The sequence below is a fragment of the Neolamprologus brichardi genome, chromosome 16 (assembly GCF_056152115.1).
Source record: "Neolamprologus brichardi isolate AB-2024 chromosome 16, ASM5615211v1, whole genome shotgun sequence".
NCBI classification, from domain to species: domain Eukaryota; kingdom Metazoa; phylum Chordata; class Actinopteri; order Cichliformes; family Cichlidae; genus Neolamprologus; species Neolamprologus brichardi.
This window is the reverse complement of record NC_142119.1, coordinates 28260542-28287219: the sequence shown is the minus strand read 5'-3', so window position 1 is coordinate 28287219 and position 26678 is coordinate 28260542. Positions and strand designations below refer to the sequence as shown.

Here is a 26678-nt window from a genome sequence, read left to right as displayed (position 1 = left end):
TAAACTCGCTGAATATCATTGTTTAATTTCAATAATTTATCGTCTAAACATAGACGTAAACTCTGCCGCTTTAACATCGCTGTAGTGCAGGTGCACGTCATTACGCGCCAGTTTGCTGCATAGTTGTATTCTAAAGCGGAAGATGTTGGACTCGGCTGAAGCGAGTGGCTGTTTTATGAAGTGGAAATACTGCTGTTAAATCGGCTGCTGTTAATAGCAGTTAATAGCATAGAGCATAGACGAACACTTCTGAGTGATCCTTGTTCATCATCCATGGATGATGAACTAGGTCATTTTCGAGAAAAGTTAACCTCTGACCTTGAGGTCAAGAACACCGGAACTTGGACTTATCTGAGATTTCAAGTAGATGCACCTATGGTATGAACTCGAAAATCCTAGGTGATATCATTCTCGATTTATTGTGTTCACAAAATTTTCAGAAATCTTGACCTCTGACTTTAAATTTGAGGTCAAACGCATTGGGACAAACTCGGGTGTCCACACCACCTGCCCGCCCACCCAGTGAGGTTGACAATATCCCATCAGCCTTTTATGGCCAAGGGGTGAAAAAACAGACATCCTGGTTTTCAAGCATCTTTGTTTGCCGATAAGTGATGTGACTGGCTAAAAGTGAACTTTTTTTCTAATGCCAAAATAAAAAAAAAGCCCAAAACAACCAGAGCAGGTAAAATTTGAGCAGTTTGCATTTACTGGAACTTTACTACTGACTCGAGACACAATGGAAAAGCTTATGGAACAATATATAAGCTGATTTTTGTGGTGACATCACAAATTCCAGAATTCAAAATGTCCTTACAGATGAACTGTAAACAAAGAATATGTGGAACTTGGCCCTTTTACAGCTGCGCACAAAAAAAAAGAATCCCACTGAAAAGCTAGCCAAAACGCTTGTTGCCACACTTTAGTGTTGCCTTGTTTTTAATCTCATCATTACAATTTTACTCGGAAGATAGAATCAGGAGACAGAATCCATAACAATTACAAATGTGCAAAGCAGTTCTTTGTTTTTATAATGCTTAAAAAAAAATCTTTTGGTATTTTCTTGGCGGAGTCCCATACTTTTTCAAATGTAACATTAGAGTCCATGTTCACAGCCTTTAGGTCACATAGCGATTTAAAAAAAATACAGAAGGGGTTTACACGAGCACACACACATGCACGCACGTGTAGATCTCCAGATCTGTGTTTGCAGAGCCTGTTGATATATCTATATCCTCTGGGAAATAAATATAAAATGTGAGGGAGAACTTATCAGGTAATGAAAAGTGTGGGGACGATATTTATGTATTTTAGTTTGTAAAAATGCGCATCTCCAGCACAGTGTTTGGGTTTATTTCTGTTTGTGTTTATGAAAGGTTAAAAAGAAGTGAGATCATTTGTAGTTTGACACTGACACAGAGCGAAAGGAAAAGTGAAGTAAATAAAATAAATACAACAAACTATTATATAGTACATTTTCTATGCTAAACAAAGCCTGTGGGCGTGTGCTTGTTTACTTGAGGGCATAACAATATGTATTTGTGCTTGTTTGCATGCGTTCAATCACTTTGTTAATGTTTGTGTTTTCAAGTTCTGATGTCTACAAGCTTCCGTTTACCTGTGTGAGTTTGTGTGTGTGTTTGGCAGTCACTCATTAGTGTCGACCCGTCTCCCTGAGCTGCCAGTCTCATCCATTGTGTGGGCTGCCTGCAGTCATCCATTTCCCCCACCTGGCCGCATCCATCTTCGCTCAGCCAGACACTGTTAAAACTGTGTCACTGCTGGGTGTGAGGGTGTGTGTGTGTGTGTGTGAATGAGTGACTCAGTAAGGCAGAGTCAGAGGAAAAGAAAGAAAAGAAGAGAGAATGTTTTTTCTTTTGTCTTGTTTGTGTTTTCTTTTCACTGACAACACTGCAACTATAAGTCAGTACAGTCGTATAGCCTTTGTATAGCCTTCTGTCCTTTACAGTGACTTATCTGTCTGCTGCCTTGCGGTGTGTGTTTTTGCATTCAGGCCAATCCAAGTTTCATGACCAAGTGTCACTTTTCTTAAAAAAAAAAAAAAAAAATCCTTTAATATATTTTCTTGATAAAATCAACAAACATTTTTCAGGTAGAACAAACCCCTACTACTAAGACCACAAGGGCGTCCATCTGTACATCTTCCATCTGTTGATTTTCCACTGCTTATCTGGTCTGGGTCATAGTGGCAGTGGACTGAGCAAGGTATCCCAGATGTCCTTTTCAATTTTCTCTAGCCAAGCCCTCGATCTCTTCCTGGGAAAATCCCATGGCATTCCCCGTCCAGATGGGAAATGTAATCCTTACAATGTGTTCTGCCCTCCCCTCCTGTTCCCAGTTACATGATCCAAAAATGCCTGCAGAGGAAGGCAGCAAGGACGTAATACTAATTGTATGCCTAAACCAATCAAATTAGCACCTTTTGATGTAAAGACACAGCTATTCTAACTTAAAATACCTTTCTGCTGCTCGTATCCATGTTCTATTCTTTCTTTAACAAACCAAAGCAGGAACACTGGCAAATCCAGAGCTAATGCCTCAGGCTCAACAACCTTTTCACCATGTTCCAACACAACATCTACACTGCCACTGATCTATCAACCTCACAATCATTCGATTTTTTTCCTATTCATTTGGAGCAAAGACCCCAACCAGGTGAAAGCAAAACAGTATTTTCACAGCTATTATATAAATAAAAAACAGTAATACAACTGCAGGTTATTATTTCAAAACCCCAGTAAGTGATTTTACTCAAGTTTGTTTTACTAGCTAGCTCATTATGTGGGGACATCTTGAGTTTAAAGAGATGCTTTTAAATTTTTACGGCATCTGGTATTACTCTCGGCTATTACCTATGTGTACTGTTCAAAATAATCAATGAAATGTTCATTAGACAACAAAAAACGCTGTCTGCGCACAGCAGTGAATACAAACCTAAATGCATTTGATGTGTGTCAACTTCTGCCTGATTGGTAGTGAGCAAATAAACTCTATATGGCAAAAGGCAGCAATTTCTCAGAATGACACTTCTAGTTGACTCATAAATAAAATGATCGAAACCTGTAATTAATATGCAAACAGTATATGCTGTATATGCTAATGTGTTGGATTTCCATTAAACCCCTAATCAAGAGATATCAGCATCTCTGCAGATAGGGTTCCTCCTATCAATTATGATTTCATTTTTATTTGGATACACTGACAATTACAACAACATGTTGAATACAGGGTGCAACATGTTTCAAGACAGTCCTACAATTAAAAAAAAATGAAGATGGATCTTTATCAGGGCAATATCAGTAGAATCTCCAGATCTCAGCCATCCCTGTTTCAGTTTTTACACAGACTATCAAATGCTCTTCTCTTTGCATTCAGATGTTTGATTCCAAGCAAGCTTTGGCAGATAGCACCCTTGCTCTCAAACCTCATGTTAAGACATGGAGCGCGGCACAGATCACAAGCATCGAGCCTTTGATACTACCAAACCTTAGAAACGTCAACAAGTGTCCGCCTATCTCTCTTCCTCTCTTGCTCTTACTGTCTCCTTCTCTTTCATGTCCAATCTAATTAATTCTGAAGCTCTTTTTTCTTTTTTTTTGCGGCGGTCTTTCATGATTGCATAAATAACTATATGATTTAATGTTAGCGACCAGAATATAACCCCCCCATCCCCACCTCCGATTCCCATGGGTAAATATTAGCTTGTTTAATTTAAGCGCATCTTCACGTCTGTTTTAATCACTTCTCAAGTTTAATTGAAACATTGTCCATTTGAATTTAAATTTAAGAGTAAGGAGTGCACCCCTTACCAGGCTACCACAATCACTTCCTTCAAAAAAAAAAAAAAAAAAAAAGGAAAACCAAAAACACTGCTGCAGTCATTTTAATTTATTAAGGTTTTCACATTAGTCCAAGAGCAGATCTTAGCCCTGAGGTCAATGGTGCCCTTGAAAAATTGTGTCTCGCCAAAAATAAATTTTTATTTAAATTTTTGCTTCCATCATGACTACTAGGCAATAAATCAAAATACAAAATCATGAAATAATTTTTAAAAAGTAGTACTGCTGCTGCTACTCCTCCTCCTATTACCACTAATTATAGTACTATTCCCTTTATATAGCCTTAACACTGTTAATATATGTTAAACACATACAAAGTCGGGCTGTGCCATATACAGCACAGTAACAAATCTATGTAGCACTAGTTGCTTATAGGAACACGGCTTTACAAAGTGGGCTCAAAGGGAAAAATAAAACAACCGGCCAGTGGGTAGTTTATCACAGAGATCTGCGTATGGTGAGTCAACACTGCCTTATTACTGACATGAGAATAGAGAGTCCAATATTTGTACCAACAAAAGATTGCAAACAAAAATAAGCATCCATGGGAGCCTAGGGTATATTCTTCTTTCTACAGTGCTCAGACAAGAGGTACAGAAAAAGAAAAATTGGAGATTCACATACTGAAATAAATACAGACAGGAGAGGGAGAATAGACAAAGTAGACTGGGGAAATGAGTGAACTGAGTTTTCATTGTAACCCTGGGGATGTATGTAATGAGTTGGAGAGAGGCATGTTTGCCTAGTCTGGTTTACACTGAGAAATGACCCTGTGAAACACACAGTGTGGCCTTCTCACCACACACACATTCACACAATCACTAACTTGAAGGCAACCCAGGCCAGCAATGTTGACAAAAGAAGTAGAAAAGGTGGTGGAGTATTCAGTAAAGAATTTCTACTATAATGCTTGGCTCGGTGAGGCATTCCTACAGCGTAACGTTGTCCAAAATGTGGCATTGAATTGCTGTCACTACTTGATACTGAAACAAGTCTTACAGTTAATGGGACACTGAGCTGTTAAATAAAAGAAAAAATCACAAGCTCGATGGCATCATACAGACACTTCTTGTCACATTTTAATTGAACTTTTTAACACAGTGATTACAGATGCATTATTAATGCATTAATCCCTAGCACTTAAATCTGATGCTAAACCAGGACTTCTGATTTATTGGGACTGAGAGTGTCACCATTGCCACAACCAAGCAAATGCAAAGGACCAAGGACACCTTGTGTGGATCATTTGCACACTAGCTGCTTTGCAAAAAAGCAGTGTTGGACTTCTGGGAGTATAAACACTGCAACCTAGCGTGAGCAGCTATCCCACTCTATGTGAGACTGCACAGCATTTGTATCTACTGTCCCATATCTTGAGAAAATAGCCCACATTTTGATTGGCCTCGGTATACAAAAGATGAACTCATGAGTGTGACAAGAAACATGTCTCAACAAGAAGTCCTTGCTGACAGTCTTGTAGTGATGGGATTTTCGGCTCTTTTTAGAGATCCGGCTCTTTCGGCTCGGCTCACTAAAAAGAGCCGGCTCTTTCGGCTCCAAACCGGCTCTTTAGGTTGTTTTGTTGCTTTAATTAATTTATCATTAACAATAATATAAAATTATGCAGAAAAGGAATTACTAATGTAAGAAAAGTGGTTTTATTTACATATGTTTATATATGGCCCCTAGAGACAAAGCACGTACAAACTCCAAAACACATTTCTAGCGTTAACTGAACTTCTAAAACATAGCTACCTAAATCACTTAAATTACACAATTGAAAGCATACGTGTATGGTTTGTGTATTTATACACAAGCACTCATATATATTCAAATAATTCAAAAAAATGTTCATTTACCTGCTATTACCACACACCAAATCCGGTTGTTGATACTTCCTGGTTTGTGTAGCCACTAGGTAACAAAAGCTCAGCACTGCGCCCTAGCATCCTGGAACACTTCTGTTGTCTTTTGTACGTGATTCTGAGTTTGTACGTGCTTCTGAGTTTTTACGTGTTTTGGAGTTTGTACGTGCTTCGGGGTTTGTGCGTGTTTTGGAATTTTTATGTGTTTTGGAGTTCGTATGTGTTTTGTCTCTAAGGGCCACCATAAATATACTTAATATCCACATAAAATGTAATAAATAAATCATATAATACAAAAAAACAACTATTTACATTTTAAACTTTTAACTATTTAAATTTTCAGCTTTTTCCTTTTAAACAAATTTAACGTGAAACAACACAAAACACTGCAAACAACAACACAATTAAATATAAATTAAAATATTAAAACAAAAAGAAGATGCACATTCTCTGTCATATGGGCCTGCATGATTTCTGAATCCTTTATCATCTGCAACTGAAAAGTGGATGATTACTATACCTTTCTAATGTGACATTGTTGTCCCTTGCTCTCTTTCTCTCTGGTTCTGTTCCTGTGCCTCTGCAAGTGTAACTAAAGCCCCTCCCCCTCTTCCCAGCGCAAAGTACAGGCCGCACGTGCAGAGTTTAGCGGAAAAAAGGGCGAGAGAGAGGGTGAGAGAAAGAAAAAAAAACAAAAAACCTCACTGCTCCCAATAAGGAGCCGGCTCGCGTCGTTCACTTCAAAGAGTCGGCTCTAAGAGCCGTTTCATTCGCGAACGACACATCACTACTTGGTAGCTATAGCAATAAGTAATAGGGATATATATGTGAGACACCACAGAAGACAAAAGCAAGACAAAAGTCAAAAGTTACGCACTAGGAAAAAGATATTTAAATAGAACAGACTATATGTCCTCCACGTGATCAGTGTCAATACTTTTGACTGCATCCAACCACCTTCTTCTGCTCTGACAAAGATTGATGCAGAAAGATGTAGTTGACAGAAAGTTGAATAAGCTAAAAGGCTTAAAGAATTTCAGTACAATGCACGCAATATTTTCTCGATCTTTTCTTAGAATAGACATTGCCAGCTTGTCAGTCTTAGTCTGATAAAAGGATTATAAATGGCAATGTGATTTTTTTTTTAAAGAGCTTAATGGTTTGTGCGTTTGAGGTTTTTACCTGATAATTTTTACCTGATAAGTGTGCTCGATGAAACTTCAGCTGACAGATAGAAATATGTTCCAGTGGGTAACTTACTGCCTGTCGCAAGTTTGATGGCAGTCCTTCACACATTTCAATTTTTTCCACTAAATGTCAAACTCATAGTAGGATACAGTCCATGATTATCTGTGATTTAACTTAACTTTCTTTTTCTTTAAAAAAAAAATAATCAGTCTTACTTTAGAGGTGGAGATTCTTTCGAGAGACACTGAACAGTCTTTGAACTTTAAGAGAAGACTTGAGAAAACCGACTCGGGCACAGGGAGAACACACAAAGTATACATAGGAAGGCCATTACTTCAATTTGAGAGAGACCATTGGAGCCGGTCTGCTAGCATGGTTAAGGGAAAACACTGGGAGGTGAAAATAATAAGTAATATGCAAGGCCAAGGGACAATATGAAAATTGTGTAGTGTTGTGTTCACAACAGTGCAGGCCTGCTTGTTATCCTCTTGGATCATGTGTACATTAGACTCAATGTGCCTATGAACACATGTTCTATAGTATAACCTTTTGTATGGCTTACCAATAATAAATTCATAGTGGTGACTTTGTTTGGGGTGGTAGGCACTTTAAACTTAAGATTTAAAGTCCTCTTGTCAACTGCATTCCAATGCCTGATTTAATCATTAAGATATAACACTTATTGATATCGCAGTTATCACTCTGTATTGTAGTCCTTGTATTCAGTTGTGTAGAGCCAGAACTGACTAAATATATGACAAAGTCTACAAGTGGATTTCACTTTCCTTCCCAGGCAAATTAGTGTGATGGCTGAACTGTTTCCACATTTCACCCATCACACTAATATAAAGACAAAGCTATTCATCAAGCCCCTTGTGTAAAACTTCTCAAAGAAGCTGTCCAGATTGACTGGAAACAGCATTTCAGACTGCACTGTACTTACCACAGCAGAATAATACTTTTTTTTTTTTTTTTACTTAGCAGTAGCCAGATCAGTTCTAAATTACTCACATCACAACTACAACATATGGAAGAGAGTGCTGTTGGATTCAGAGAGTCAACAAAAATAAGAAGTCATAAGGAAGAGAAAATGATTCTTAGTAACAGAACATGCAAGTATAAAACAAAATAGAGAAAAAAGAAGAAAAGGAAGAAAATTCTGGGCATCATAGCTCTGCGTATGCGGTGGCTCTGATGAATATGCTCATTAGTATGGCTCTCATGACAGATCACTCCATTAATAATCTACGGCAATATCATGGCCTTGACTGAGAGGGAGGACCACAGGGATGTTGCCTCAGAATGGAGCCCTGTCACTTGCAAGAACCTTAATAGCCATGTGAGGCCGCAAGAGTGCGTGCGCTGACGATAAACAGAATAAAAAATGTGTATTTTCAAGACTCAAGTTTAGATAGACGTTATTATGAGTCTCATTCAGAGAATTCTTTTTGTATTTATGAAGGACAATTTGTGTTTGTGTCAACTCAAGGGTGGGCACCTTATTAACCGTGGCCCCTGGTGGCTATTTGTGTCTCCAGGAGCGGTAGCCAATTATTGAAAACACAAAACAATATATGCATGGGACACACTGTAGCACAACACAGTGGTAAATAATACATCATCATATCTACCCTTTATGAATTATAAATCTCTCCATGTTGACAACTGTTCACAGCAGGCATATATTTATTCATGTACATGTAGCTTATCTCATTGTTTTTTGACAATGTAATTTGTATGATTAATTCTATACCATTAAAATGTTACACAGCATGGGGGTTTGTCAGCATCGGCATGGCAAGACTAAATGCAAGCTATGATCGCCTTTGGTGTTAAATAAAAAGCACTGTGTGATCACAACTGTGTCCCAAATTTAACTGTTGGTTTAATATTTTCCCTTGGCAACTCACTTGGGCAAAGCCTGCTTCTGATGTAGCCAAAAACAGCAACTGAAAATTTTGTCTAAGATATTAAATCAGGGACTACAGGGATTACTAAGCCATTTTCCATTTTCATTCGGATTCCCCTGGCTTTTTAACCTGTTATTTTTCTGTGTGTGTATGACAATTTCATGAACCACTCAAAAAATGCAAGATATTTGGAGATTTAATCACAGACATGGGAAAGCCGGACACATTAACACAGTCATAAGAAACAGAACGTTTTCATAGGACTCCGCAGTCCTGTGAATACCTACATCATCATACAGCCTATGATTCAGTAGCTTGTGGAACAACAACGAATAACTTGAAGTAATAATTGTCTGTATGACTTTATCAGTTTCTCATATCACTGTGGAAGATTTTTGACCCAACACTATTTTCCACTGTTGCCTCATTTCATTGTGGTTTGTACAGCTCTCTGAAAGCCCAGCCATAGGGGTGGGCGATATAAACGATATACGATAGAAACAATATAAATTTGGCCAACGATAGAGATTTTGGGCCTTTCTCAATATGCGTACTTGCGTTCTCGTGTACTCGTGATACGTCATCAGTCGGAGACCAAGTACTGTTCCAATTCGAAGTACGCATCAAGCCGAGAACGCGAAAAAGTCCCGGATGCGTTCTCGCTCCGCCCGTTTTATCGAGCATGCATCGGTGGTGACTTGTGTGGACTTGGTACAGCTAAATATCCCAGAATGCATTTCGTCCAAAACTCAAACGCGGCAATGGCGGACGAGCGGGGCTAAAAACTTTTAAATATTACTCTTTCTGGATCACAAAATAAACTTTTAAGTTCTTTTCAAGCGAGAATGTAGCTGTGTAAACTTCAAATATCTGCTCGATTTATCAAGATATCATATATTTCCAAACGAGCTCCGACGTTTTCGGAGACGTCTGTGACCCGCCAGCTCCATAGCAGACAGCGAGGTCGAGAATTATTACAGCCGGCGAGAACAGCGGACTCCCGGCACATCGTTTTCAACCCCCCCGCGGTCTTTTCGCTACTCAGGTTAAACAAACCCCAGTAGCTGTCTATTGTATTGAGTGTCCACTAAAATAAAAATAAAAGCGTTCTAACATCTCACCTGCTTGTTTTTATTAAGGTATGTACACGTATGTACACGTACACTATTTTTATTAATAGAGATTTCACTACTGAGGTTAAACATGATATATAAGTCACTTAGATCACTTCTAAAGGTTAATGTTTGGTTTATTTCAGTGTTTTATTTGTTCCTGAGTAAACCGGTTTGGCTGTGATTAAAGTTAAGCTTCATAACATATTACTCACAGTTAAATTAAGAGGGGACGGCAGTAAAAACTCCAGACCTGTGACATCATCAAGTTTGCTGGTGTTCCAATTGTACAAATCGCGAGTCCGTACTCCCGTGCGTGCTCGGCGAGTCCGTACTCCCGTGCGTGCTCGGCGGGTACGTACTCGCCGAGAACGCGAGTACGTACTCGCGTACTTGAGAATTGAGAAAGGGCCTTTGATTATACTGCTCTATTGCGATAGCACATGTTGATGATGTCATCAAGCTGCGCCTGTTTTGGTCGAAAGCATTGCAGTGGCTACAACAATTATCATCTGCAAATTATGCTGAGAGTCATAGCAAAGAGATGAAGCACTTTTGAAATATGGGGAAAGCCAAAAACTGTGCTTCCTCCACTTCCGTAACATTGATTCATTAATGTTGAATTCTCTCGCAGCTGCTCTATGTTGCAGTATATTAATAACTAACCTCGTATTGTGGATGAATGATCTTAGTTGTTCTCCTGACTGAAGTGTGGCCCGTGTATAGCATCCTGCTATGCGATTGCATTTGTCCCTAACCACCAGAATCCCTCACGTTTACGGAGCCCCGCAGGGGCATGGGAGAAAAAAAAAATTAAGACGGACTTTTGCGAGATCTCTTAATTTTTTTTTCTCCCATGTCCCCTGCGGGGCTCCGTACACGTTAACTTTTATCGAGTGGAAAAAAAGTTGGCGTTCCCCCTCCAGCTTCACTGTGCTAATGTTATGCTAACATAGCTGTGTTGCTAGCAATCACGTAGCACAACATTATATACCAGGTAGTACAACTTCAGTAACCCTGCAAACGCCACTGCTGTTTAGTTTCCTGTCTTCATTATTTTGGAAGTGGTAGCAGAGCTGTATGTTTTAATTAGTTTCACAAATCTCTCAGTCAGAACATGGTATGTCATGTTTAGGTGGAAACTAGCGAGCTAACTTCCTGTTAACTTCTAACTCCGTTAAATTTAATAACTTCTGTTTTCATGGATGCCTGGATGTTAAACTTAATTGTTACACAGCAACAAAATTGTTAGCAGCAACACTGATGATTTTATTAAAGATGAAAGAATTTAGACCGTTTTTAACTCTCAGTGTTCATTTGACTTTGGGACCTGAAGTGGACGGAGTTTTGGACCCAGATTACTCCGCGAAGCTCCTCACTACGGCAGCCGTAATGCTCTGACAGTCCATCAAGCAGTGCGGCTTACCAAAGTTGTACTAAAACATTTTTTAACAGATTTCTGCACGCTAAAATCCGTTCGAGGTCAGTAAGCACAACCAGAATCCATACATAAGGCACACTCTCGATTTTTGAGAAAATTAAAGGATTTTAAGTGTGCCTTATAGTGTGGAAAATACGTTATACAGAAGAAAAGAATATATTGCGATATATATTGTTACCGCACATGCTTCAAATTATATCGCGATATGAATTTTAGGCCATATCGCCCAGCCCTACCCAGCCATAATATTTTGAATCAGGTTGAGGTTTGGCCTCTGACAGGGCCATTGCAACACCTTAATTCTTTTCACCCATTTTGCTGTAGATTTGCTGTTGTGCTTGGGATCAATGTCCTGTTGCATGACTGACCTGGTTTGGGGTAAACACTTTACTCCAAAATGCTTTCGTATACAAAGGAGTTTATGGTCAAGTCAGTAACACTAAGGTACCCAGCTCCCTTGGTTGCAAAACAATTGTTTACCCTTCCACTACTGTGCATGAAAGTCAATAATTTGGTCTCGTTTTTCTGAAGGACATTTTTCTAGAGGTTTTGTGATTTGTTTAGATGCAAGTATGCAAACCTAAGCTGCATTGCTGCCATTTTCTTTTTAGAGGCCGGGGAATTCTCCCAGAAACCCTTCCAAATGACTCACACTTTTTTCCCAATGTTACCGTCATGACCTTTAACATTTAACGTGCTAACTGAGACCAGTCAGAGATGTAGCTCTTGGGTTTCTTGCAATTTTTTTGAGTGCTGTACAATTTGATCTTGGGGTGAATTTGCTTCCACTCCTGGGGAGGTTGTCGCATTGTGTTGACACTAATCTAAATGCTTGAGACCAGCAGCCTGCCCAAACTTTGCTGATGATCCCGTTAATCAAGAATACTGAAGTAGAAGCATTTGGCTCTCTTATTTCCCATGAAAGCAGTAAAGGTACTGCACAGACTCCAGTGAAAACCTTTTTCATATGACTTCATGTGTATCTGTCAGCTATTGATACTGACAACAAAATTCTAACAATTTGTAATAAACTCCATGATACTATAACACTGATTTCCTGCATTCCACATTCCACAAGTTAAGTAAGACTTTGAATTATTTACTTCACTTCTACATAGAGACGAGGAAACGGAGGTGCCGGTGTCTGCTGCTGAATCCATAAACACTCACACTTTACCAATAGCCACTCAGTTGTCCATGGCTTGCGCCCATGTGCTACGGACTAACATAAACACATTTTTTTTTCTCAGTTTAGAAATTATGTTGTAATGCATTTGGCCTCTATCGCTTGAAACATAATAGAACAGTACAGTTGTTGTTTTCCAAAGCAAATTCAAGCATGGATTCAATAAAAACCCTTGATGAATGAACCAGAATGCCACTCAAACCATGGGCTAGGTTTATCACCAAATATCACTTAGAAAGTAAATACACTGACCATATTAGGAAATCATGTATTTTATACTTAAAAAGGTAATAATGGCTCAGTTTCCTTACCTTGGCTATCTGGACACACCAATTGAGCAATAGCTGTGATCCAATGTTGTCTTTGTGCTCGTGGACATAGTCGAGCAGGCATCCGTGAGGCATCAGCTGTGTGACCAGCTGGATTGTCGGACTCAAGCAGACACCCAGCAGTCGGACCAGGTGTGGGTGCTCCATGCTAGCCATGATCAGAGCCTCCTGAATGACACAGATATACACTCAGGCATGTGGAGGGTAATGATTACAGGTGGCTGTTTTAATCTGTAACAGTATGTCAGCAATGTTTATTTCCAACAGTCGTCATTTTCAATAAACACATAAAAAATATGCTATTTATTAGAAACATGTCAGATTGTGTGATGGGCATGAGGTAAACTGTGCCAAAACAATTTGGCTGCAGAAAAGACTGAAATACATTTATCTGTGTTTTTCTTTCTACTGGTAATATTTTTTTATTTAATAATAAAAGAAATGCTGTTTCTTTTAGTTCTCCAAATTGTGAATGGATAAGAAGATGGCACTTTTCACTGCCTGAATTACAAGTTGAGTTTCAAGAAGTATTTTATTACTGGGAAAGCTAATTACATACCTGAGGAGACCACTACATTAAAAAAAAATGACACGGATCCTAGCAGCACTTCATCATCTCTCTCTCTCTTCACATTTCTACTCATCTCTTCCTCATAGTTCCTGTCTGTTTTTCTTTGTCTGCAGGGACATATTGAGTGGAGCAGCACATGGTGGCATCACCCCACAAGTATGATAAGCTTCCCTTTCACTTTAGCCAAAGAAGAATTTGATGCTAAATGATGTTTTTGTCCAGCCCCACTTTTAAAATAATACACCTGCATTAGGACACAAGCTTGAAAATTGTGTTTTCTTATATTTATTCTGATGTCTTGTTTTAGTCTACAGTGTGACACTCTTTTGAAAATAACCTGGAAACAGCTTTGGCTGTCTGGTGTGAGTGCTGGTTGTGGCAACTCCAGCACTCGCAGCGCTCACTGAACTGACACACCTGAGACTCATCTTCACATCAAGTCTCTTCACTACATGTTCAGTATCCCATGTGGTACATGTGTGATGGCCAAATTCTAGCTCTTGCATTTTGGTCTCTAAACCGTTGAGTCCTTTTGTAATGCGTGTCTCCTGTGCTTCAGGTCAACTCCTTATTATTACACCAGTTAGGTCTCCAAGCCAACTCATTTCTGAACCTTGTGCCAGCCTCTACTCATGGCCTGCTACAAAGAGTCAGCTACTCTGGACTAATGCAGTAAACTTCAGCTTCATATGTAACAAAGTTTCTGTATCTGCTTTTAGATGAGCGATTTTAACTAAAACTTGTTTTTAGTACAATTGTTATTGTAGCTTGATGTTTGAAGATTATAAACTTTTAATATTGATGAATCACTATATCATTAGGATGTTGTTCCCTTTCATCTGTCAATATTTGTTGCTGCAGGGATTCCATTAAACAAAGATTTCACTAGTTAAAATCAAATTTGTAAGACCATGAATGCTTTTATGCCAATGTTTTTCTTGGTGGCCTAGAAGCAAAGGCAACACACAGATTTAGGTATCTGCTGTGTTTTGTGATATTTACGTCAACCTTAATGTTAGCTCAGACGAGCCTCTTGAACACACATTTATCATCTCTGACAGTGTCTGGTCTTCCCCCCTTATTTCTTACTGATATGCTGTGTCACCAAAACTGAGATGAACCACTCTCACAAAGGTAATTTTTTCTATCAGTTTGATAAGAGTTTGAATGTTTCTTTCCCTAAATAAAATTCATACTCAAAACAACATTTCCTCATAGGTCAGGCTATTCTGCATTCTTTCATGATTGTTTTATGACTTGTTTGTGCATGTGGTTTAGTTGACGAGAACAAAATGAATTTATGAAGAGCGAGAAAAGCCAAAGCTAATGAAGACAAATACTACTATAACTCTCGAAAATTCACAATTATTATTCATATGAAGCATTACCATATTAAACCTTTTTTTTTTTTAATTGTTTTTATCAAAAGTACAGTACCAGTTTGAATGAACACTTTTGTATTGCACTGTAAACAATATATAAGATTATAAACTTTTAATTATTGTCAGAATATTCACTGCGAGAACAGAGAACTAAGATTCTGACACATATGTATGTTTTTTGGAAACTGGTGCACATATCTTTCTGTGTTATCGAGGACCTCAGTTTTGGACTGACCATAACTGATTTCTGTCATCTGCTGAAGTCAAGCTTTAGATGGTCTAAGGGTGTTTTCACACCTGTGCTGCCTAATCAATTTAAATCAAACTCTGGCTCATTTTCCCTGGTGAAGTTCATTTGTGCAATCGCATTTGGGCTACGTCCACACGTACCCGGGTATTTTTGAAAACGCAGATTTTTCTATGCGTTTGCACCTTTTGTCCACACGTAAACTGCGTTTTTGGTCACTGAAATTGGAGATTTTTAAAAACTCCAGCCAGGGTGGATATTTTTGAAAACTCAGTTTTTGCATTTACGTGTGGACGAGAAAAACGCAGCGTCAAAGGTGTACGCATTTTTTGACGTCACACTGTGCGCCACGTTATTGTTTCGGTGAAATAAATTTCTACAATACTGTTAATTGTACTCTCTGCAGTGTTTAAATGCTTACATATACACACACAGTTACTGTCCCTCCACACATACACTCGGTTCTGCTTCTATGCCCCAGCTTTGTTTACTTTTTCCCATCGAGGCTTCTAGACTTCTGATTGGCCAACATTTCTGCACGGTTAGGAATATATCGCCACCTGCTGCTTTGGCATGTTCCTAGCAGTGTTTTCCTTCATTTCTGCCTTTATGTGTGGACGGGATTATTTTTTAAAACGAAAACGGAAAATCTCCGTTTTCAAAAATACCCGTGTACGTGTGGACGTAGCCTTGGTCCAGTTCACAACAGTTAAACTGAGACCTTTTGGAGGCAGTGATCTCAAAATGAACTCCAGAGTGGTGATCAGACCACAATCCAACTTAACTGCCAGATGTATGCTAAAGTTTGATCTGACCATCTTTGGGTTGCTAAGTATGTTTTGCATTCTGTTACCTTTTACCATAAATATTCAGAGGTCACAAAATTTAAACTAATCATAATCTTATATCATCTTACTTCTATTGGACCTGCCCTACACCGAATGGTTGTAGCTTCGGATGTGATTTCTTTAGGAAGACATTTTGGTTCACTTGGTGTACACTTGGAGTCCAGGCCTCCCTCTCCCCAGGTATCTCCTCCTACTCATCCAGGGGAACACAGAGGCTTCCCAGTCCAGCTGAGGGACATAATCTCTTATAATCTCCAATACACTTTCACTCCTCCACTTGGGGCAGCAACTAGTCTCTGAACGGAGTGGACACTCTACACTTTAACGCTGAACACCCACTCCAGTGGGACTTGGGGACCACCACCTGTTGAAAGCAACAGAACCACATCATCTCCAAAAATTAGAGATGAGATCCTGTGGATCTACTGTACATCCGCTATATGTACAGGTACTAAATGGCCAAACACCTAACATACTCCTGAAACATCTCCTACAGGAAAAAAAAGTGGCTTGCAAAAGTATTCGGCCCCCTTGAACTTTCCCACATTTTGTCACATTACAGCCACAAACATGAATCAATTTTATTGGAATTCCAAGTGAAAGATCAACACAAAGTGGTGTACACGTGAGAAGTGGAACGAAAATCATACATGATTCCAAACATATTTTACAAATAAATAATTGCAAAGTGGGGTGTGCGTAATTATTCAGCCCCCTTTGGTCTGAGTGCAGTCAGTTGCCCATAGACATTGCCTGATGAGTGGTAATAACTAAATAGAGTGCACCCGTGCGTAATCTAATGTCAGTACAAATACAGCTGCTCTGTGACGGGCTCAGAGGTTGTCTAAGAGAATATTGGGAGCAACAACACCATGAAGTCCAAAGAACACAGCAGACAGGTCAGGGATAAAGTTATTGAGAAATTTAAAGCAGGCTTAGGCTACAAAAAGATTTCCCAAGCCTTGAACATCCCACGGAGCACTGTTCAAGTGCTCATTCAGAAATGGAAGGAGTATGGCACAACTGTAAACCTACCAAGACAAGGCCGTCCACCTAAACTCACAGGCCGAACAAGGAGCTGATCAGAAATGCAGCCAAGAGGCCCATGGTGACTCTGGATGAGCTGCAGAGATCTACAGCTCAGGTGGGGGAATCTGTCCATAGGACAACTATTAGTCGTCCACTGCACAAAGTTGGCATTTATGGAAGAGTGGCAAGAAGAAAGCCATTGTTAACAGAAAACCATAAGAAGTCCTGTTTGCAGTTTGCCAGAAGCCATGTGGGGGACACAGCAAACATGTGGAAGAAGGTGCTCTGATCAGATGAGACCAAAATGGAACTTTTTGGTCAAAATGCAAAACGCTATGTGTGGCGAAAAACTAACACTGCACATTACTCTGAACACACTGAACACACCATCCCCACTGTCAAATATGGTGGTTGCAGCATCATGCTCTGGGGGCGCTTCTCTTCAGCAGGGACAGGGAAGCTGGTCAGAGTTGATGGGAAGATGGATGGAGCCAAATACAGGGCAATCTTGGAAGAAAACCTCTTGGAGTCTGCAAAAGACTTGAGACTGGAGCAGAGGTTCACCTTCCAGCAGGACAACGACCCTAAACATAAAGCCAGGGCAACAATGGAACGGTTTAAAACAAAACATATCCATGTGTTAGAATGGCCCAGTCAAAGTCCAGATCTAAATCCAATCGAGAATCTGTAGCAAGATCTGAAAACTGCTGTTCACAAACGCTGTCCATCTAATCTGAGCTGGAGCTGTTTTCCAAAGAAGAATGTGCAAGGATTGTGTGCAAAGCTGGTAGAGACAGACCCTAAAAGACTGGCAGCTGTAATTGCAGCAAAAGGTGGTTCAACAAAGTATTGACTCAGGGGGCTGAATAATTACGCACAGCCCACTTTGCAGTTATTGATTTGTAAAAAATGTTTGGAATCCATGTATGATTTTCGTTCCACTTCTCACGTGTACACCACTTTGTGTTGGTGTTTCAGGTGGAATTCCAATAAAATTGATTCATGTTTGTGGCTGTAATGTGGGAAAGTTCAAGGGGGCCGAATACTTTTGCAAGCCACTGTATATACACACTAGCACCTTTTTCACAATATGTTGTACTGGGTCAGAATGTCAGAAGACAAATGCCAGACTCACACTTCTAGAAAATTCATCATGTTTACCAGCATAGACTGAACTGCCAAAGATCATAGGACCCCTTATTCTGTTTAAGGTTGAAGTTCCTCTTGAAGTGAACAGCAAGGTTCCACTCAGTCAAAAACAGTGGAATTTTATTCAAAACCTTGACATCAAAGTGACTTCGCACTTTGAGATTGTCAGCATTCTATGTAGTAAGCAAAAAAAAATGTAAATAGACCAAGGTCAGATTGCTGCAAATCAGGAATATTTGCCTTTAAATACAGAGCAATGGTTTCTTTGTGCTGATGTTGTGTATTATGAAATCTTTCTGTTATACTCTACAGTATGTAGACTCAAAGCAACTATACCTGAAGTTTGTAATATTGCATATGATGGCAACATGAACACTAACAGACCCCTATTAATCCCATGGTATAGAAACTCTCCAAAAGACAGAAACAGGCTTTCATTTGGTCACCTGCAACTTTACAACAATTGAAAATTCATCATCGGGTGGGTAGGTATACGCCAAAATACACAAGACAGGCAGGTGTGGCTGTTTGCTTTTACTGGGGAGAGAATCAATGCATAAAGCTCCAATGAACACTGACAGAGAGATGCAACCACTATACATTTTAGAACTGATATGGCTCATCTGTCACAATGCTTACATAATGAGGTCCCTGTTTACATGCCAGTGATGGGTATAGTTACACTGAGGGTAATGGTAAATTAGGCCAAAGTCTTTGACTGACTGGCTTTTCCTTTCTGCCTGCAGGATTCCTTACAAGCAAATTTATATTGTGGTGTTTACTTAGCACTGCAGTGGGTTATCCTGTAATCTGTTAGCCCTGCATCCTATTCAGATCCCTTCTGTGAGCTATTATCCAGAAAACGAAATACTTCCACAGCATCCTAAATAGCATTTCTTGAGGTTTTTATATATAAAATAAGTATATACAAGAATTATACTAATTGAAAAACACATGACATGAGGACTTGTGACAATAGACTTTAAAGCCATTAGGTGGAGAGGTAGGGCCAGTAGTAGTTGTGGTTAGGTATTGTAAAAGAGAGAGAGAGAGAGAGAGAATGTGTCTGTGAATAACAAACCCTGTGAACATCTCTTTAGGCCCTGGAAAGCACTACTGTTGGGCTGAGATAACAGTTATATAAAACACAAAAAGGGATTTGCAGGGGTTGTTCTTTTTTGTACACTGAGTGTATAAAGTTTACATCCCCACTGAATTGTAATTTCGCTGTTACAATTAAATACAAGCATTAGGAAACACTGTTTTTACAAACTTGTGCTACTTCTGTAGCTCGTCATGAAGGTAAACTGAAATAAGGTAGTTACAAGTCTTCAGAATTGTATTAGTATGTAATAATATTAAAACAATTTGTTTAAAAAAAAAAAAGCTAAACTGAAACTTTTTCTCTTTTCTGTGGATCACTGTTGAGAAGTGCTTTATAGATTGCTGCATTTTGTGCATTGTATGGATGTCTCACATTATTAAAACTGATATATTGGAGGGCCTTGGAGAATAATACCTGAGTAAAACATTAATATTATTAACATAAAAAAGAAAATAAGATTTTAATTATCTTTAATCAAAACTAAAGGAATAGCATGCTCTAGCTGTTATCCTTATTGGATACACAAACATGCACACTCCTAAATGCATGCAGATCGATACACACATGGCGGTACTGCACCCTTTCCTTTTGCCAAGCACTTGCTGAAAGGAGACAGGGTTTTATTGTTAGCCATAAAAAAAGAGAGGTTCCCTTCTCTTACTGCACCACAGGTAAGGAGTGGCAAACTCCTACACAGAACCAACCACACACACACATGTTGAAAGACAATCAATTCTCTGTGACATTCTTCAAACAGTCAGTGGCAAGTGAGACTGGGGCATTGAGTGGCCTGCAGCTAGAAGGTCACCAGTCAGAAATCCCAGTCTGCCTGGAAAATAATGGATGGCAAAGTAAATGAATGGCACTCTGCTTTCCCTTTGTAACTACCACTGGTGTTCCCTGGAGCAGAAGCTTGAGCCCCCAGCTGCTCAGCAGTCAGTCATTAGAAGACGACTGTGGATCTAGACAGAGGTGATGGAAGGTATTCTTAAAAAGAGAAAAGAAACCCCAAAACTATTTATGGGGAAAATGAACCAAGTTTATGAGTAGATCCACATGGACACATGCCTTTCTGCTGTTATATACGTTATCTCCACTGTTTCTATTGCCCCTACATGTTGTTATCTCATTTCTCTGTCTGATTTTCTGATTGTCAGACAACCTCCCAAAGCACTTGGAACATAAATTAAACACATATGGGATATTCATCAAAGACATCGTGATAAAAATAGAAATGCTAACCCTCCAAAACTCTTCCTTTTAGACTGTCAAACTAAGTGCAAAACATGAGCGCAAGTGGGTCGCTTTCAATGTGTGTGCGTGTGTGCATGCGTGCATGGGTACGTGTGTTGATATGAGTTATTTCATCTGCATTGCATCATCACAGGGTAATAATTTTGATTTTTTTTTTCACTCTTCCTTTTGAAATGAGCCAAGATGTGAATGTTTTATAAATGGGGCCTAGTGCACTGTGCTAGGAGCCCATGGCATGGTATGTCTGCATATGTAGGGCTCCTACAGGCCCTTTATGGTTTCTAGTCTGCTGTTTGTGGGGTTCAACTTTAGTTGTTAGAGATTTCACTTTACAACCATCTGTGTAGTGCTTTTGTAGGCTAGTTTAGCGCTAAACTGAAGTAAACCTGTCAGCAACGAATTCAATGTACAGCTGGTTAAAGGCCTTTAAAAGAAAAGGTCAGTGTTCACTACCTTACATACTGTATGTATAAATTGCAGCACCTTTAAACAGTGTGACCAACAGGCTTTGGAACAAAAGGTGTACAAACTACATGATATTTAGCTTGCAATTTACCTGCGTATATGTTATCTTTATAAAAGCTGAGTTTGAATTGTATTGTCAAGTCTCTTTTTTTGGATTTTGTTTTCAAGATACTCACATCCATGAATTCCACATTAGCCTTGGGTCCCGTGGCCTCATTTAGGATTTTAATGGCAACAGGGATTTTCACAGTTTCCCCCTCTGGGACCCAGATACCCTAAAGAAGAAACGCACACAGACACATACACACATACACACACACACAACATGATGATGAGTCATTACACTAATTGCACAGTCACAAATCCTCTACTCACAGAAATGATGTTTAAAAAAAAGTATTATAACTCCTGGAGGAACAGCAGGAATCTCAATAAATTGAGCGTTTTACATTCTACTTTGTCAGCTTTATAAATAACAACATTCCATATTCTCACTGGCTGATTATAAAAATGAACTGCATGCTGTACGATTAAGGTTATTTCGCCCTTCAAAAAGACTTGGGCAAAACTATTTAATCATTTTGAAGTATCTAATTTTAGGGAGGTTTAAAGTGATTTAACAGCTGCCAAAGTGGATGGAATATTTGAAAGAGGAGAAAAATAAAGTACCTCTCAACTTTTTCAAAGTGATTAAAATGTGTTCCACCCTTATGTGACTACACATCCAGAGTGACACAAGGCCTAGATTTCACACTCAGCCTAAAAACAACTATCCCATCAAAGAATTATCCAAGGTGATAATGACGATCGATTTGATGCAGTTTTATGTTCCCTTTTACATGCAATTCTGCAGATGATCATTATTCAGCACAATAATTTAAGGGCACACTTTATGAAAGCTTGGACATCGATGTTCTAACTGGAAAAAATGGTTTACAGGTTTGTAAATACCTCAGGTTATTAACAACACATTTATTTAAAACTGCGTCTGCAAACGGGCTGCTACAGCTAACACTGCAGAATAAAATGACATATTTTACATTAGGAGGAGAACATATCCATACACAGAATTTACCGTTTTATTCTAAAATGTTTAGAAAACACATGCAATTATTTACATATGTTACAGCCTGCTTTAGGGATTAGTACTTGTTTGTGTGTTTTGTGTTGCAGGAGTTCTGTGCAGCTGTTTAAAGAAGAACCTCGCCTTTGTTGCTATACTGCTCTGCTCCTGTGAAGGTGTCTATGCCATCTCCATGCCATGTCATCCTGTTTTGCTTTGAATTTTCCTTTGAGTTTTTTTTTTTTTGCACATACAATGTATACCATATACCTAGCCATCCATCACTATGCTACACCACTAATACAGACCTACACACATCTTTCTTAATTTATTTAAGTACTTGGGATCTATGAGCGGGTTGCAACACATGAACTGCACATTGTGACAGAACATGTGACAGAAGAATCTATAGCTCCAAATTGTTCTCTTAATGGTGAAATGCTGAGTTGAGCCAGTTAGGCATATTGCCACCAACTATGGATATGGGTCAAATCAAGGAACAGGCCTTAGTTTTATTAAACATAAACCTAAATATTGCTACACTTTAATTAACTAACTGTGTTTTAGCTGTATGAGCCATCCTATAAAGCACTCAGTTTACAAGTTGGTCTAAATGCTGAACCTATGAACTCTCAGCTATGGAGATTAGGTACAAGTCTGATGTTTTCTGCCTGTAAAAGACCTGTCAGGGTTCTATAGCTCACCTATAAGACTTGAAACTGACTATACAGCATATCCTTACAAGTCTAGAAGTGCCTTGAAATTTCCCAGGAGAGCATGCAAGACCTTGCTTTGAAAAAGGACATACACTGATGCCACATACCTCTGGCCTAAAAAAAAAAGTGCTACAATGAGAATGGGTGGACACAAAAAAAGACAAATTATAATTTCAGTGAGAGAAAGTCTGCTCTTTCTAATTTCAGATTTTTTTTTTCCAACTTCTACCCAACCCTTCATTGCTCTTATGGTGACCTCAGCTACCTCTTATTTCACTGTCACCCCAGGGGTCTCAGTGTCTGCTATTACTTATTCTTTTCATCTCCCGCCTCCAGCCTTCCATCTCATTTCCTGTCATTAATGATCCTGCAATGTCCCTCTTGTCTTTTTCTCATGAAGTGAGAATGTGAACACAATGTGACATCATGATCTCACTTTTTAGTAGAGGAGCAGAGCAAGTATTTGAAGCTGAAATGCAAATAGTCACTATTAATTCACATTTGATTGTATTTTACCTTGTAAACAGTTCCAAAAGCTCCGGAGCCGAGGATCTTGACTCTTTTGAGTTCTGTTTCTTTCAAGATGCGAAGCTGGGCTTGATTGGGTGCCGTTCCACTGGGTGTTAAAGGTTCCACCAACTAAGAATGCAATAAATAAGTCAGTGAGTGCTGGAAGACAAGTCTAGAATCTACATAACAAAAGCTACTAAGATTAATTCACAATACTTTAAATTAAAACATCACAACTTATCACAGGATTGGTCCAATATGCGATACTTGTCGCTGAGCAAGTAAATGCAATTTATCTTCTCAGGATTTCAGGAACACACTTCCATATTAGAAAAAACAAAACAAAACAACTAAAACCCCAAAATAAAACACACCTTTCTTCCATGCAAAATCCTTCTTTAGAGGATAGGACAGTTTCTAAAAGCTGTGACCTAAATTCCAGGAAGTCAGGTAGTGAAACAGGTTTTACAATAACAAAACTAAAATTACTATTTAAATTGTAGAAAAACAAGAGTAATTTCATACAAAAGTTTGACTCAAATAAAACATTTACTCTTGAGGAAGGTTCCAGTGGGTAAGAAAAGTACACACACACTGGGTGGGTGGACAGGCAACATGAACACCCAAGTTTGTGACACTGATAACTCAAGAATAACTCAAGAAGCAACGTAAAATTTATACTACAGGTGCTTCTACTAAAAATCTGAGTTTGAATCTCAAGGTTAGAGGGCAAATTTTCTGAAAAACTTGTGACTCAAGAATAAAGCGACATTGGAGTTTCAAATTGATTCTATAGGTGTATCTACTAAAAATCAAGACAGCCGGTTGTAGTTACATTTATTGCCCCTGCACTTTTGGTTACAGTAGGGTTGTAATGGAATTTTTTTCCAGGAAGATAAATCTAGACTATGATGAACCATTATTATGACATTCTCTACGGTAAAAGGAAGTGAAAGCGATACTACATGGGAACAGAAGAGAGTGATGGAGAAAGGTGGATGAAAACAGAGAAAGACTGGGGGAGACAGATAATTGAGGCAGCTGAACGGGAGTTGGAATTTTTGTTGTCTCATTACTGCTCAAGTGGAGGAACAAACAGATGAAATAGTAGGAGAAGCAGAAAGATTATATCCGAGGAGGGAGGAAGGAAGATGTGGAGCGGGAAAGGAAGTGTAGCAGAAACAACAACAAGACAGCGATGGAGAAGCGAGCTGCTGAATTAGTCAGAGGATGCAAAAGCATAAGTGAGGGAGCAATATAAGGAGAATTAAAGGAGAGGGCGGAAGATTAGAGAGGCAGAGAGGACAGAGAGAGCCTAACAGCCAGAGTGTAAATCAGCCTGGCTGTGCTTGGCAGCTTCTGTCCCTCTGGCTTATGGTTACCATTTGATTAAAAACAATAGCCATTCTTCATTTAAATGGAATAACAAATCAGCTTCTGCAGGGTGGAAACAAGTAGGCTGGGGGGCCACAAACACACCCAGGACAATACAGACGTCTTTAAAATGATCTAACCGTACACACACAAAGGCAAAGCTCTATGCTATTTCCACTGTGCTGGGAGCTGTCCAGCATAAGTGGTGCTGAAGATGTTGAGGCTGTGTAGCAGCCGAACAGCAGCAAATGTAGCTATCCACCTTCTCTCTCTACACAGCATTTCTGAAACTGAAGCAAGTGCTGCCTGAAACATACTGACCAAAATATTAACACCACATATCAGATCTTGAGGAATGAAATATTTAAGTTTACATACACTATATGTGCAAAAATACAGGGGGTCCAAGGTCCATGGAAACCATGCCATGGAGCTCTCGGTGCACGGTGTTTGTGTTGATGTTATTTGCCACTGTGCAATTATTGAATCATCAGAGCCATGGCAACCTTTACACACAACACACCTCAGCACTCAGCGACCCTTCTCTGTAACTTTATGTGGTCTTCAATTTTGTGGTTGAGTTGCTGCAGTTCCTAAATGCAAATGCTTCCACTCTAAAATAATTCCACTAACAGGTGATTGTGGAATATCTGAGAGCAAAAAGAATTTTGTGAATTGTCTTATTGTAACAAAGGGATCCTGCCGCAATATTGCACTCAAATTCAGTAAGTAAAATAATGTAATTTGTTGAAAACAACGGTTAGTGGACTCTAAAGTGCTCAGTCATTTGCAGACTAAATTCAAAATCATACCAAAAATCTAAATTAAATTGCTCAAGTGTTGCTTCATTGTTTTAAGCAGTTTATATGTTGCTATTCTATTAATGTGGTGAGCTGGGCAAAATGACATTAAAACCATTAGACAAACATTTCACGTGCAGACTGATCTGATTAGATCTATAGTCCATCAACATTTTCTTTTAACAAGTCTAAAATTATTTGTTATATAGTGATATGATTAGGGTGAAACTGATGTGCAGTGCCTGAAAACTAACTAGTTTCAGACTTTATTTTAAGCAAATGACTATTAATCAATGAACCTGCAATATAAGACTTTCCCTGCAATTACATAAAATGCATAATTTAATGTAAATACTAAAAATTAAAGAAAAATTATCCTTTTTTTTGTTGCAGCCCAGAAACAAATTAAGACAGGATGGTTTCAAAGAGAAAAAACAATTTCCCATTTCCTTCTCTGCTCCTGCATTCTATTTCTTTATCTGTCCTTGGAGCCAGCCACTACTTTTGGAGCATCTAATACAATTACTGGGCCATAAATACAGTATTTTTTATTAAATACATGACATGTAACACGAAAGGCTCTGTAATATATTAAAATAGTGCCTGAATTTATGTATGACTACTAAAAAGAGACTAATGTAAGTACTCAAGAAATAGTGGCAGTTTAAGGGTGGACCAAATATGAACGGGTATAAAAGAAGTATAATAATTTATCATCTTAATGCTATTTTTTTTTTCAAGACTCTTCACTGATACTTGTGCCCTGAATAGAGAAAAGCACTGAAATGAGACCTTATTCTCAATGTGGACACATAAGTACATTAGATGAAGTACTCTTCTGGTTTTTTTTAGATAAAGAAAGAGTACTTTTGCCTCTTCTAATGGTATACTCCCTTAGCTCTTCCTAAAAGAAGTGCCCCTATAATGCACTGTAGGATATTCAAACCTGAGTCGTCAGAGTTTCTAAAACTTTCTACAGTTCTGCAATAGTTATTTAGAATCCACCAGTCAGTCTCTATTTTATTTCTTTTTGCTTTTTTCAGTCTTGTTTTTCTCATATTTTGCACAAGCACAGGCCTGCAAGCACATACAAAGGAAAACGTCACATCCATATATATTTCCTATGTCTACGCATTTTGACATAACAAAGTAATGTCATGAATTGCACTGTAGTAACGACGGTGGCATTATGAAGGCTTTCTTTAAAAAAAAACCCAACAAAACACTTTTATTGCACAGAATGACACATTGTACATGTGTGTTCATTATGATGG

General features: G+C 38.8%; 1 protein-coding gene across 3 annotated transcripts in view; it reads right to left on the bottom strand.

The window, feature by feature from the left end:
* erbb4b (erb-b2 receptor tyrosine kinase 4b) overlaps positions 1 to 26678 on the bottom strand; it is a 309821-nt gene that overhangs the window by 42108 nt on the left and 241035 nt on the right. For 2 of the 3 annotated variants that reach the window (XM_006802355.3, XM_035912787.2), the window contains exons 18-20: positions 23237 to 23359; positions 21118 to 21216; positions 12874 to 13059 (exon numbers count right to left, since the gene is read on the bottom strand). In XM_006802355.3, coding sequence (XP_006802418.2) covers positions 12874 to 13059; positions 21118 to 21216; positions 23237 to 23359 — 408 coding nt within the window. The remainder of the gene's footprint in view (positions 1 to 12873; positions 13060 to 21117; positions 21217 to 23236; positions 23360 to 26678) is intronic. The other variant, XM_035912788.2, reaches the window with a different exon arrangement.